Source organism: Sminthopsis crassicaudata, chromosome 1 (genome assembly GCF_048593235.1).
Source record: "Sminthopsis crassicaudata isolate SCR6 chromosome 1, ASM4859323v1, whole genome shotgun sequence".
Classification (NCBI taxonomy): domain Eukaryota; kingdom Metazoa; phylum Chordata; class Mammalia; order Dasyuromorphia; family Dasyuridae; genus Sminthopsis; species Sminthopsis crassicaudata.
Window position 1 is genome coordinate 512387104 of NC_133617.1, and position 12938 is coordinate 512400041.

The following is a 12938-nucleotide window of genomic DNA, read 5'->3' on the forward strand; positions in this document are numbered from 1 at the left end:
GGCCCAGCCTAGTCAGGAAAACCAGCTCTAATTCGACCTTAGACCATGGTTGTATGACCCTGAGGTGGAGAAAGCCACGACAAATAATTATCTTTGCCAAGAAAACCCCAAATGGGGTCACAAAGTGTCGGACGCGGCTGAAACGAATGGACAAGTTAAAAAAACCAACACAACAAATTCAAGGATTCTCAATGTTTTTTAAAAATCAAAATATTAAAAAGAAAATCGCACCTAAGTATATTGAAAATGTTGAAATTTTAATTGAAAATTTTTCAATTATTTTTTAAAGTTACACAGCAATAGTCTAAGGTTGCTAACGTCTCGGGAATTTTTGTTTCGGAGGAAGTCCTTGTGTGAAGGACGCAAGCGAGAACCCCGTTCTTGCAAGGCAGAGCCGTGGCTTGCAGCCCAGTATACCCTCTTCGCAGCCGCCGCACACCCACGTCTCTGCCCGGAGCAGGAGGCCTTCGTGCCCTCTACCTGGCCCGGGAGCTAGCTGACACCCCTGCTCTAGGAACTAGATCGTCTCAAGGCTCCCCCAAATTTCCATTTCCTAAGCCTCGAGACGCGCCCATCGCCAGGCTCACCTCTCATTGGCTCCGAGGCCACAAGTGTTGTCCCCCCCCCAGTCCCGTATCCCCTGGTTGGTTGGTCTGAGAGCCCGGGAGAAGGGGCTTCTGGGAATTGTTGTTACTCTTACATATGCGGGAGGGTACTGGAAACTCGAATTCCCATGCGCCACCGGCCGCCTCACTTCCAGTCCTCTCTTCCAATCAGCGTCAGCAAGTCTGCAAGAACTACGACTCCCGACAGACCACCGGGCACCGAGGTTTGTAGGCTGGGCTCGGGGCGTTTGGGGAGGTTCCTCCTGCACCTTCCCCCCCACAACTCCCTGGTGGGACGCGGAGCCAGGGGTGGGTGGGGGGTGGGTACGAGCCATGGAGGAGAAGGTGCTGCCCTCTTTGGGCAACACCAAACCGCACCTAGAGAAACTGACCCTCGGGATCACCCGTATCTTGGGTATGAAGGGAGCAGGAGGGAGGAGGGGCGGGCGGGGCGAGGGGTGCGGGGAGATGGGTTTGATGGAGGGAGGTTCGGAAGCTTTGGGGAAGATGCACTTAGCAGTCACGTGGTAGTGTCTGTGCCTGCATGTGACCGAGAAGGCCTGGACCTTAGGGTTCCCATCTCCGGCTGCTGCAATATTGGGGTTCCAGGCTCTTAAAGGAAAATCCAGCCTTGTTTTAGGCGGCCTTCTCGGCCGTGGGAGATAGCCAGCCGAGGCTTTGTCCCGGGACTGAGGGAAAGAGAACCCGGAGCTCTCGCGCTCGGCCCTGTGTTTAAGAGCTGTGAAAGGGGAACTCCGAGAATGAGCACGAATCCCAAGTCCTTCCTTTCCTGCGCCCTCTGTTCCAGGGCCATTCTCTGCGTGACCAACGCGGGGGATGGGGGCAGAGGCAAAGTTCTCGGGGCAGGGATACTGATGTTACTATTGCTACTAATACTAGTAACTAACATTTACATAGTGCTTGCGGTGTGCCGGGCACTGTACTCATCTCTTACAATTAATAGTAGCAACTGACATTCATGTAACACTTAGGTGTCAGACACTGCTAATCGCTTTACAGTTACTAATAATGACTAACATTTATGGAGCGCTTTCTATGTGTCAGATACTGTTAAGTGTTTTACAATGACTAATAATAGCTAACATGTAGCACTTAGAATATGGCAGCATTCTAAGCATTTTATGCAACTTGCAATGAGCAATATAGTAATAGTTAACATTTTTATAGTGCTTACTATGAGCCAGACAGTGTTAAGCACTTTACAATTATTATTATTAATAATAGTTGACGTTTATGTAGTACTTATTGTATGCCAGGTACTTCACAATTATTATCTAATTTAATCCTCACCACACCCTGGGAGTTAAAGTGTTTTTATTATCTCCATTTTGCAGATGAGAAAAATAAGGCCTGTAGTGGGGTTTTTGTTGTTTTTTAAGTGTTACCCAAAGTCACACAACTATTATGTGAACTCAGTATTCCTGAAAGCAGGCCCAGTGTTCTATCTGCTTCAACATCTAACTGCTTGTTTGTGTGGCTATATTGTTGGCATATATTGTTGTATGTGTCTGTGTTGGCATATAACATATACATTAACATATATAGACAATTACATTTATTCATAGTGTCCCAAAAGTCTTTTTGCAGTTTTAAGCTATGGGAACTCCTCCTTGGAGGAGCTTTCTACAGTCTATGAAGTCATAGGCATGGTACAAATAGATATAGATAATATGCTTGTATTATATATATACATTTGCATCAAGACATCAAAAGTCTTCATGCAGTTTAAATTATTAAAGCTTTAAACTGCACAAAGACTGGAGACATTCCACATAAGGTATGCCTATGGCTGTATATATACATAAATATATGATTATGTATATATACATATACATGTATGTGCTGTGCACATACACATATATATATACAGACTATGTATTTTTGGACCAGACTATCATTTTACAGGTTGTAGGGAGCTCCCTGGAACTCCCTCTTATCAATCATATCTGCAGCTTCTCTACCACTTACAGTCTTATTGAGTTAGTTTCCTGAGGCACTGAGAAGCAGTTAATTAACCAGGCACACAGCCAGTAGTTGTTAGAGATGAGAACCTGAGCTTGAACATAATGTCTTCCTGATTAAGAAACTGGCACTCTATCCACTTAAGCAATACTGCCTCTTCTATATGTTATATAACACTTAATTATTGTTATGCTCTAAATGTTCTAAGAATGTCTTTAAAACTTCTGACCTTGTAGATTATGAGGTTTTTCTTAATGACTGATTTTTCTGTGGCCCATTCCATTTTGATCCTCACAATAATCTAATGAGATAAGTGCTACAGATATTATCTTGGTTTTACAGATGAAGAAACAGTCCAAGGGGGTGTGAAGTGACTTATCCAGGGTCACACAGCTTGAGTGTCTTCGTGAGGATTCAATCCAGGTTTTCCCTAATTACTGATTTTGTTGACTAGATTGTGCTGTCTTTCAGCTTTATGCACCTTCTATGCTAATGGGTGAACTGATCTCAATCACTGATTGAGAAAATGCTTGATGATATTAATTCAGTAAGGTTTAAGAAATTAATATTAATAAGCTTTCAATTCATTAAATGATGTAATTACAATAACATTTACTTATATTTGAAATATAGTAATACATGCATGCCCAGCCACCTGTAGCACAGTGCCTTATATGTAATAAGCACTTAAATATGTTTATTAGGTAGAACCAAATTGCAAAAGATACTTTATTCAATATAAGTCATGCTTCCATATTTATTAGATTGAATCATTTAATGCAATAAAAGCTAGGTGTCCTCAGTCCACAGCCATCTACCCTAGAAGAGCCTCCAAGTTGCCAGATATATCTTCTATTTTTTATTCCTTTCCTCCCCATCCCCCTTTTCCTAATACTTAGTATAGGCCTTTGCAAACAGTTAGAGATCATTGCTTTTCATTTTCTTACAAAGTGTAGGAATAATCAGAATGATGCTAGTGGCTAAGCATGCCATTGTCCCACTGTTTGAAATTGCTCCCTGCTACCTGGCCAAAATGTTGTTGATCATTATCTAAAACAGGCAACTCAACATGAAGTTCTTCTGTAATCTTATAGCAGTGCTATAAACTCATACAATAACTCCCAACTATACAATATGGTCCTAATTGCTTCAAGCTCATAATAGCCTATAAAATAAGAAAATGTTATTAATTATCTGAGCACATGACTTGTAGTCCTTCTTTACCTCCTATTCTACACTGGGGCTTTAGGGAAGTCACATCAATCAACCAGGTTTACTGTTTTCACTGAGAAAAACATTTGCTAAGTGCCTAAGTGTACTAAGCTTGGATTTACAAATGCAAGCAAACTAGTCCCTGTTTAACTCTCCTAATGTAAGGCTTATGAACTTTAAAAAATATATTTTGAAAATTATATTTGAAAAATATTTTTATAATTGGTTTTCTTTTAATCCTATATATTTTGTTCCTTTAAAAAAAAAAAAAAAAAAAAACTGTGAAAAAGGTCCATAGGCTTCCTCAAACTGCTGAAGGGGTAGTGACACATACAAAAATCCCACACTAGGGAAGTGTTCACAAATAATTAACTAAAGGATATATACACCAAAAACAACACACATTGATGGATAGTGGGACTAACCCCAAAGAATGAAAAAAGAGTCTTTTGAAGGAAGCGACACTAAACTGAGCCTAGAAGTGATCTAGGAGTTCATTAGGTGGAGGTGAAGAGGGAGAACACTCCAGGTATGGGAATAACCTTTCCAGGTTGGTGGTGGGAGGTGGGATATCATGTATGGAACACAAGGTGGAGGCCAGTTTGACTGTAGTATAAAGTTTGAGATTAGAAATAATATGTAATCAGCCTGGGTAGAATTAAATGGGAGCCTGGAGAGGATTAAGCTGGCTTAGGTATTTATGAGGGTAGGAAGTAGTGGCCAGGAAACAGCTTTGGTCTAGTCTTTAACCCAAAATAACAGGGAATTCTGTGGAGAGCCATCGGATAATATAGGGCCATGTTTTCTAGGTGTAATGATGATGTCGACTTGATAACAAGAAAAATAATAATCATCTTCAAGGCATTTGACAAGATAAGATGCCAGCGTTGGTTGCCAAGCTTAGCTCGTGTCCTTTTGGGATGACTAGATGAGGCAACAATCATCTTGGGGTCTTCTAGGCATAGAGTGGCTCAGGTGAGGTTTTAATACACTTTAGTCCACAGAGGGGCAGCTGTGTCCCAGGATAAGTCCCAGAGTTGAGGGGATTCACTTCCCCTAATTGAGGGGCAGGCTCTCTGGAATATACCAGTCTTGTTGGTAAGGGGCAGGAGGTGACAATACTTGGCAAGATATTGCTACTTTTTAGTCCTTGGTATCCAATCAGCTGGGTGATTGGATATTTAAATAAAGTTTCACCTGGATTACCCTAGTTTAGGGACACTAGATTGGGTTGAGTGATAGCTGACCAGTAGAAGATTAGACACTGGAGTTTGATTCTATTAAGAATTTTAAAAATCGGGGGCAGCTAGGTGGCGCAGTAGATAGAGCACCAGCCTTGAATTCAGGAGGACTTGAGTTCAAATGTGGTCTCAGACACTTAACACTTCCTAGCTGTGTGATCCTGGGCAAGTCACTTAACCCCAGTTGCTTCAGGAAAAAAAAAAAAAAAAAAAGAATTGAAAAATCTACACATTTTGGAAACTCAGTAGGTGGGATCACATCTCCAAAAAACAGCCAGGTATCTGCCCAAAGCAACGCATATGGGAAGTGTCAGGTTCTGTGAATCCAAATTCACCACCTGGTGGGGGGAATTATTTGAGTGTTAAATTTCTGAAGTACTATTAAGCAATCCCAAAGTATTTATAAATCACCTAATAAAGACTAGGCAAAGCTTTAAGCACTGAGGATACAAAGAAAAGTGAAAAAACTAGTTCCTTGAGAAACTAATATTTAAGGGGGGGGGGGAGCGGAATAGCACGGATATATCTGAGCATATAGAAAACATATACAACGGTAACTTGGGAAGGAGGTCACCAGGAGCTAGTGATATCAGGGAATGTTTTATATAGAAGTGAGCATTTGAACTGAGTCTTAGGCATTCTGAGAAGCAAAGGAATGGAAGGAGAACATTACAGATATGGGAGACAAATAACAGACATAGATCATGAGGTATCATGTGAGCAAGAGCCAGGAGACCAATATGACAGCAGTTAAGGTCATGAGGAGAGTAAACCAGAAGAAAATTTAAAGGGAAATTAATAACTTCATTTAACACTCTCCCAATAACAAATTATATACATCATGATTCCTTCTTTGAGGTAGTAAAGATAGAGGGTAGGAATGGATGATTTCCTGAATCTTTCCTGCCTTCTAGGATATAGGAACGATTCTTTATTTTGATTTCAAGTATATTCATTTGTAAAACAGACAAACTTTTGGAACAATACTGTTTCTAAATTCCTGTTCTTAGAAGGTAGAAGCTCATATTTAGGAACATTTATGGTTCTGGGAATGGTGACATGTGCCTGTGCTGTTTGACACTGGGAAGGCTGAGGCTGGTGGAAAGTTTAGGCTGAGGGTGATTTGAGCTGCCAAAAGTCCAGAACTTATTGAGTATCTATACTAAGTCCAGTATGGAGAAAAGTGCCAAAAGCCACTCAAAAGGGAACCAATTAGTCCAATTTGAAAAAGAAGCAGATTACAACATCCTTGTTATTAGTAAGAAGATAGAGCCTGTGAATGGCCACTATACTTCCTGTCTAAGTAAGATAGGGAGAAAGACACAGTCTCAAAATAAAAAAAGAAAAGAAAATCCGTGGCTGAAATGAAAAAAAACAAAAACAAAACATGGTGCAATAGAAAGAGGCCTGGGCTTGGAGTGTGAGCAGAGATATAAGTTCAAATCCTGCTTCTGACACTTCTAGCTTCTAAGCTGACACATTCACTTTTCCAACCTTTACAATGGGGTGAAATATGAAAGAAACTAAGTGGAAAATGACTGAATAAACTATGAATGTAATAGAATATTACTTTGCAGTAAAAAATGACAAATAAGAAGAATTCAGAGGAAAGCAGAAAGATTTGTGTAGAGTGATGCAGAATGAAGAGAGGAGATCCAAAAGAACAACAGGCACAATGACCACAACAGTGTATATAAGGTCAGCACTGTGAGACAACAGAAATAGGGGTCAAATATAATAGACTGTTTTGTTTTGATTTGGGTTTTTTTGGATGATCTTTTTTTAAAAAATTTATATTTTGTTTCCCAATTACATGTAATAAGAGTTCTTAATATTAATTTTCTTAAGATTTTGAGTTCCAAATTCTCCCCTTCCCTTTTGTCTCCCCTCTTTAAAAAGGCATCTTTTGTAGATTATACATGTATAGTCATGCAAAATATTTCCATGTTAGCCATGTTACAAAAGAAAATAGACTATTAAAAAAAAACAAGAAAAATAAAGTTTTAAAAAGTATATATCAACCTGCATTCAGATTCCATTAATTCTTTTCTAGAGGTGGATAGCATTTTTCATCACAACCTTGGATCATTGTATTGCTAAGAATAGCTGTTATTTTCACAGTTGATCATCATACAGTATTGCTGTTACTATATACAATGTTCTCTTTATTCTCCTCATTTCACTTTGCATCAGTTCATGTCATTCTTTCCAGATTTTTCTAAAATTATCCTGCTTGTCATTTCTTATAGTACAGTAGTATTCCATTACAGTTATATACCACAACTTATTCTGCCATTCCCGATTGATGGACATCCTCCTCAATTTCCAATTCTTTGCCACCACAAAAAGAGCTGCCATAAATATTTTTATAGTTGTAGGTCCTTTTCCTTTTTTAAAAAAGATCTCTTTGGGACACAGATCTTACAGTGGTATTCCTGGATCAAATGATATGTACAGTTTTATAGCCCTTTGGGCATAGTATGAACAAGTATTTTTACCATACTATTAAAGTTAGAACATGCAACCTTTTTGTTAATAATTATTTATTAATACAACACAAGTACAAATTGACATGCACTATCTTTCACAATCATGGTGAAAGATATTCTTCATGGAGATCAATTGACAGATTTTATTTGCTAAGTACTTACTATATTCCAACCACTGTCTTAAGTACTAGTTACAAAGAATTAAAAAAAAAAAATCTCTCATGGAGCTTATATTTGAATGTGGAGAAAACACACATATATGTATGTACATCTAGAACATCTATATGTACATATACATACATTTATGTAAAAGATACAAAAAAAAAGATATAAGTAGACAATATGTTCCTCAATAAATTCAAAATCGATATGCAACCTAAATGTAAAAGGTTCTGTAATAAAAGAAAATTATAAGAGAACAAATTTAGGTATCTTTTCCAAGTATGTCTAGGAAAATAATTCTTAATCAAACTAGGGGCTGAGCAGATAACAAAAGATAAAACAAATAATTTTGATACAAAAAAGAGAAAAATGTTTGCTTTTCAGCAAAGTCAAAGACTATTCAAAGGATATGAACAAATAAATTTCAAAAGAATTATGAATTAACAACTAAATGAAAAATCAAACCAAAACATTATTAAGAGAAATATAAATTCTTTTAAAAGTCTGGACTTCACTTACCCCCAGCAAATTAGTAAATGTGATTGAAGAAGGAATCTATCAGTGTTGGAGGGATTGTGGAAAGATGATTGCTCCAACGCATGTTGTTGGAGCTGTAAATTGGTGGACTCTGGAAAACAATTTGGCATTATGCTAAGAAAGTAACTAGAGTATATCTTTGATTCCAAGATCTCGGTACTAGAAATATACCCCAGGGAGGTCAAAAACAGAAAGGTTCCACATTGATTACTACACATTGATACATATGTATCAATAGTAGCACTTTTTGTGATAGCCAAGAACTGGAGTCTTTGACTAGAGAGTAGTTAAACAAATTGTAGCACAAGAGTGTAGAAGAATATCATTGCTCTCTAAGAACATGAAAAATTCAGACAAGCTAAAAAACATAAAAACTGAAGCAAGCAAGTAAGCAGAATCAGGAAAATAGACACCATAGTTACATTGATGCAAATAGGAACATTTTGTGGTTCAATTGTGTCCAATTCTTCCTGATTCCACTATGGTATTCTCTTGGCAAAAATACTGGAGGGGTTTGCTGTTTCCTTCTCCAGTGGATTAAGGCAAATACTGACAAGTGTTTAGGGTATTCAGGAAGAACTAGCATCTAGTGGTGTGGTAGCTCACAGAGGCCTTTTTAGGACTGCTCATTCCCCTTTGGCGTTCACCTTTCATCCAACTCTCATCTCTGACTTCAAAAAGCTATACCATGTACAGTGACCACACCTTGGTAAAATAGTTTTGGCAGAAGAGTTAAACTAAGTTTAGAGTGACCAACAAGGGGGGATGTCTACCCCAAGCATGTAAAGACTTCCCCTGGTGACATGGGCAGATGAGAACAATTTGTGGTATGAAAGCAGCTGAAACAGGTGGAGCACTTTGGGTTTAGTCACTCATTGAAGATGCTAAGGTCATCCACTGCATCCCAGGCTATCACCAGTTGTCCTGACTTTTGTCTTGCTATTGGACTTTAGTGATTCTGGAAGAGACAGTGATCTTTACAACGTTTGTACAACTCTGCCTCACTTAAGTCCAATTCACGTGCAAGTCATGTCCAAGTCATGTGCAATGGTCCTTTTCAAAGTGAAGAATGAACAGCAAGGTAAATGGAGATTAAATGACTTCCCATGATCACTAGCTAATAAATGTCTGAGACCAAATTTGAACTCACTAATGAGTCTTCCTGAGGCCTGGTACTACAACTACCACACCATCTAGCTGCCTCAATCAGAATGATATATGTAGATTCTAGTGGCGTGAAGAAACTCCTCAAAGTACAACTCTTATGCCCCAAAGTGTCCAGGGGTGACCCTGACACAGTATTCAAATGTTATGGCAGCAGAGAAGAACTCTGCTAAGTTATATCCTGCTGGCAAGACTTCAAATATGGTCCTGGCAACAAAGCATGTTGACTTTTTGAGAACCAGCATGGTTAAATATAGAGATGCGCATTAAAAATAGATTGCTACCACTTGATGTTTCTTCCCTGGCAATCTATGAAGCAAAGCAATTATTGAGATGTGCCTATTGTCCAAAACAAAATATATAAATAAAATTTAGGAAGAAAAGTAAAAATAGAAGATATGTTAAGCAAATTACTTTCTTTCCTGAAATCTTGGGAGGCAGTATTTTTTTTTTAAGTAGCAAAATATTCAGTAGCACACTGGGCAGTGGTCCCAGCCACTAAGTAGCTACATAGCTCTCACTTCTTTTTCTAGAAAATGTGGTACATCTGACATGTTAATGTCACTGAGTACTGAGCCCAGCAGGCTAGTGCATGACCAATGACTTTTGCCACACTAATGGAGGCAAGAAAAAGAGGACTGGATTTGATTCCCATCTACTTATTACCTGTACTTTAGGCCACTGTGTACTTTAGACACTCATACTTAGCCTCACTGTGCCTCAGTTCCTCATCTGCAAAATGCAATATTTATAACTAGATGGTCTCATCTGTCCCTTCCAATAATAAATCTATGATCATATGATTAGATGGCCTTTAACATCTCCCTAATCTTTTATCCTTATAATTTAATTGCAAGGACTGAAATTTACAGAATACTATGACTTCTGTAGAGCAGTCTGGGAAAATTTCCGTGTTGTCAGAAAAAAAAAAAAAAATGCTAGAAAGAGAAATTTCACTCAATATAACTGATATATTATATATCAATATAACTGGGAATTAATTAACCTATTTATATTCAAGACATAAAATTCAACTATAAAACCTTTTTTTTAGAAAAAATTTAAATAATGTTGAGATATTTTTTATTAATGATTTGGCTTCACAAATATAAAAATGAGCCTTCACTCCCAGCTCAGTGGGTGGCCCCTGTGTCATCTTAATGAAAATACATTGAAAAGAGTCAGACAAAATAAGTACACATAGATGGGGTGCCATCTGCATTATTAGAGGGAACACCTACACTGAAGAAATCACAAATCTATTTGAGTCTGTTACCTAAATCAGGGTATAGACTAAATAACAAGAAGATTCACTTGGGAAAACCAGAAAGTTTTGAATCTTCAGGAAAATAATGAAAAGGGGGGGAAGCAGAAATGAAGAGGATATAAAACAAATCTCAGACTATATTTCTGAGGCCAGCTAGGTGACACAGTAGAATAAAGTACTGGACCTAGTCTCAGGAAGATTTATCTTCCTGATCAGGCTCAAAAACAGCCTCAGACATTTACTAGCTGTGTGTCAACTCACTGGACAAGCCCTATAAATGAGCTGGAGAAGAAAATGGCAAACCATGCTATTATCTTTGCCAAGAAAACCCTAAATGTAGTCACAAAAAGTCAGACATGGCTGAAACAATAACAACTATGTTCTAGGTAGATAGCAACTTAAATATAAAAGATCATGTAAAAACCTAGAAGACACTGGGATAAAGGACCTTTTTTTACCAAGCTGGAAAATGTAATGGGAATACATAAGGAAAATGTAAGATCTTTTGCAGAAACAAAATCTATGCAGCTAGGATAAATAGAGCTATCAACTGGGGAAAATGTTTAATCAAATATATCTGATAAAACTTAATATCCAAGATAGGGAACTGATAAGCCTAATCCTCTCATTTTACAAATGAGAAAAAAAATCCCTGGATTCTTAACTCCAAAACTGGGTACTTTCCCTTACATCACACTTCTTTTGGAAGGATCAATGAATTACTTATTAGATTTATTTTTTTAGGAGTAATCTCTAATTTGGAAATGTCCCTGAGCAATAAGTAGCCATATAATCCCAGAGACAACTATTTATTACTGTAACAAAATTCCCTCTTTCTTTTCCAGAAACATCTCCAGGAGTGACAAAAGTGAAGATCATTGAAAAGGAGCCTGCTGAGCGCCATATGATTGCTTCATGGGAACTAGTAGGTATCTGATCTTCAAGATTATTACCTCCCTGTCCCAAAGAAAGAATAACTTCAGCAAGAAAAAGGCAATCAGTCATCCAGAATACACCCTTGTCCCTCCCCATTAATTCACAGGGGACTTAAGTCTCACCCTGTAATAGGAATTTTCAAACTTCAGAGTTTTCTAGGGAAGTATCTTATCTTTGAAATTCCCTTCTGATCTATCCAGGTCTAGTTTGAGAATTGCTGTATTAGTCTTGTGTATAGTATCCAGGATTTATGATAAAGATTGTAGAGATGAAAAAAAAAAAATTTAGATCACTCATGATCCTTTATGGCCCAGAGAGGATATTGTGGGGAGTACTGGTTTGAGACTAGCCTTGTAAAGGGGTTGAATCTTATCTTCAGTGACTGGGAGAAACAGAATATATTCTTACAAATGCCGGCAGGCCCATGAAAACAGAAGAGTAGGAAGGGAAGGAATGCCTTATCTGAGCTGGCAAGTCATTACTTCCTATCATTTTTCTTTAATTTCCCTCCCCCCTCTCATTCCTACCATCCAGCACCATCAAGGAGTTATTACCCCTAAGGAATGCTTGTTTGCCAAACTACCCATACAAAATATCAATAGAAACATAGAATATTAGAACTGAGACCTTAAAGATTGTTCAGTCAATCCCTTCATTTTGCTATAAAGTGAAGCTCAGAAAAATTAAATTGTTTATGACTTGTTAAAGATCACACACAATAAGGTCCAGAACTACTAGATTAGAACTCTGAAGTTCTAACTCTTAGACTCACTACTCTTCGTGATCTGCCCAAATAAGCTGTTATTTTACCTCTAAATACTTGTTAAATAATTTTGCATTACATTCTAGCAGAGGTATGAAGTTTAGCTAATGCAGAAAATATTAACAAGTATCTATATTTATAAGACATGGTGTTGGGGGAGAAGTGAAGAGGTAGGGGCTGAGACTACAAGGACAAAATAATTTTTGCCCCTAAAAGTTTACATTCTATTGAATAGATAAATAAGAAGCAATCACTGCCCTTGTGCACTTATATTAGAGCAAGTGACAAAACACAACCAAAAATAATTAGTAATACACTATTAGTACATTAGAAATGTACTGATCTAAATTTTTTTTTTCAATTAATAAGCATTTTGTTTTTCCCCCTCTCCCCTCAATGGAAGAAAAAGAAAAGATAATAAGGAAAGAAAGAAAGAAAAAACCCTCATAAAACCACATATATAGTCAAACAAAGCAAATGTGTGTGAGAGGTGTGACATCCTTAGCAAAAAGACACCATAGGAAAAATGGAACTAGAATTGGGCTTTAAAGAATAAATATTAATTCATTATGTGAAAAG

The 12938-nt window shown here is 37.8% G+C and overlaps 1 protein-coding gene across 4 annotated transcripts in view; it reads left to right on the plus strand.

The window, feature by feature from the left end:
• Nucleotides 1-702: 702 nt before the first annotated feature.
• The window catches only part of LOC141550701 (tubulin polyglutamylase complex subunit 2-like), a 44523-nt gene continuing 32287 nt past the window's right edge, over nucleotides 703-12938 (plus strand). Inside the window, exons 1-3 of one of the 4 annotated variants that reach the window (XM_074281625.1) lie at nucleotides 884-1020; nucleotides 6619-6739; nucleotides 11506-11585. In XM_074281625.1, the coding sequence (XP_074137726.1) occupies nucleotides 11565-11585 (21 nt within the window). In that variant the 5' untranslated portion in view covers nucleotides 884-1020; nucleotides 6619-6739; nucleotides 11506-11564. Of the gene's footprint in view, nucleotides 1021-6618; nucleotides 6740-11505; nucleotides 11586-12938 lie in introns of all 4 variants that reach the window. The other 3 variants (XM_074281626.1, XM_074281622.1, XM_074281623.1) reach the window with 3 other exon arrangements.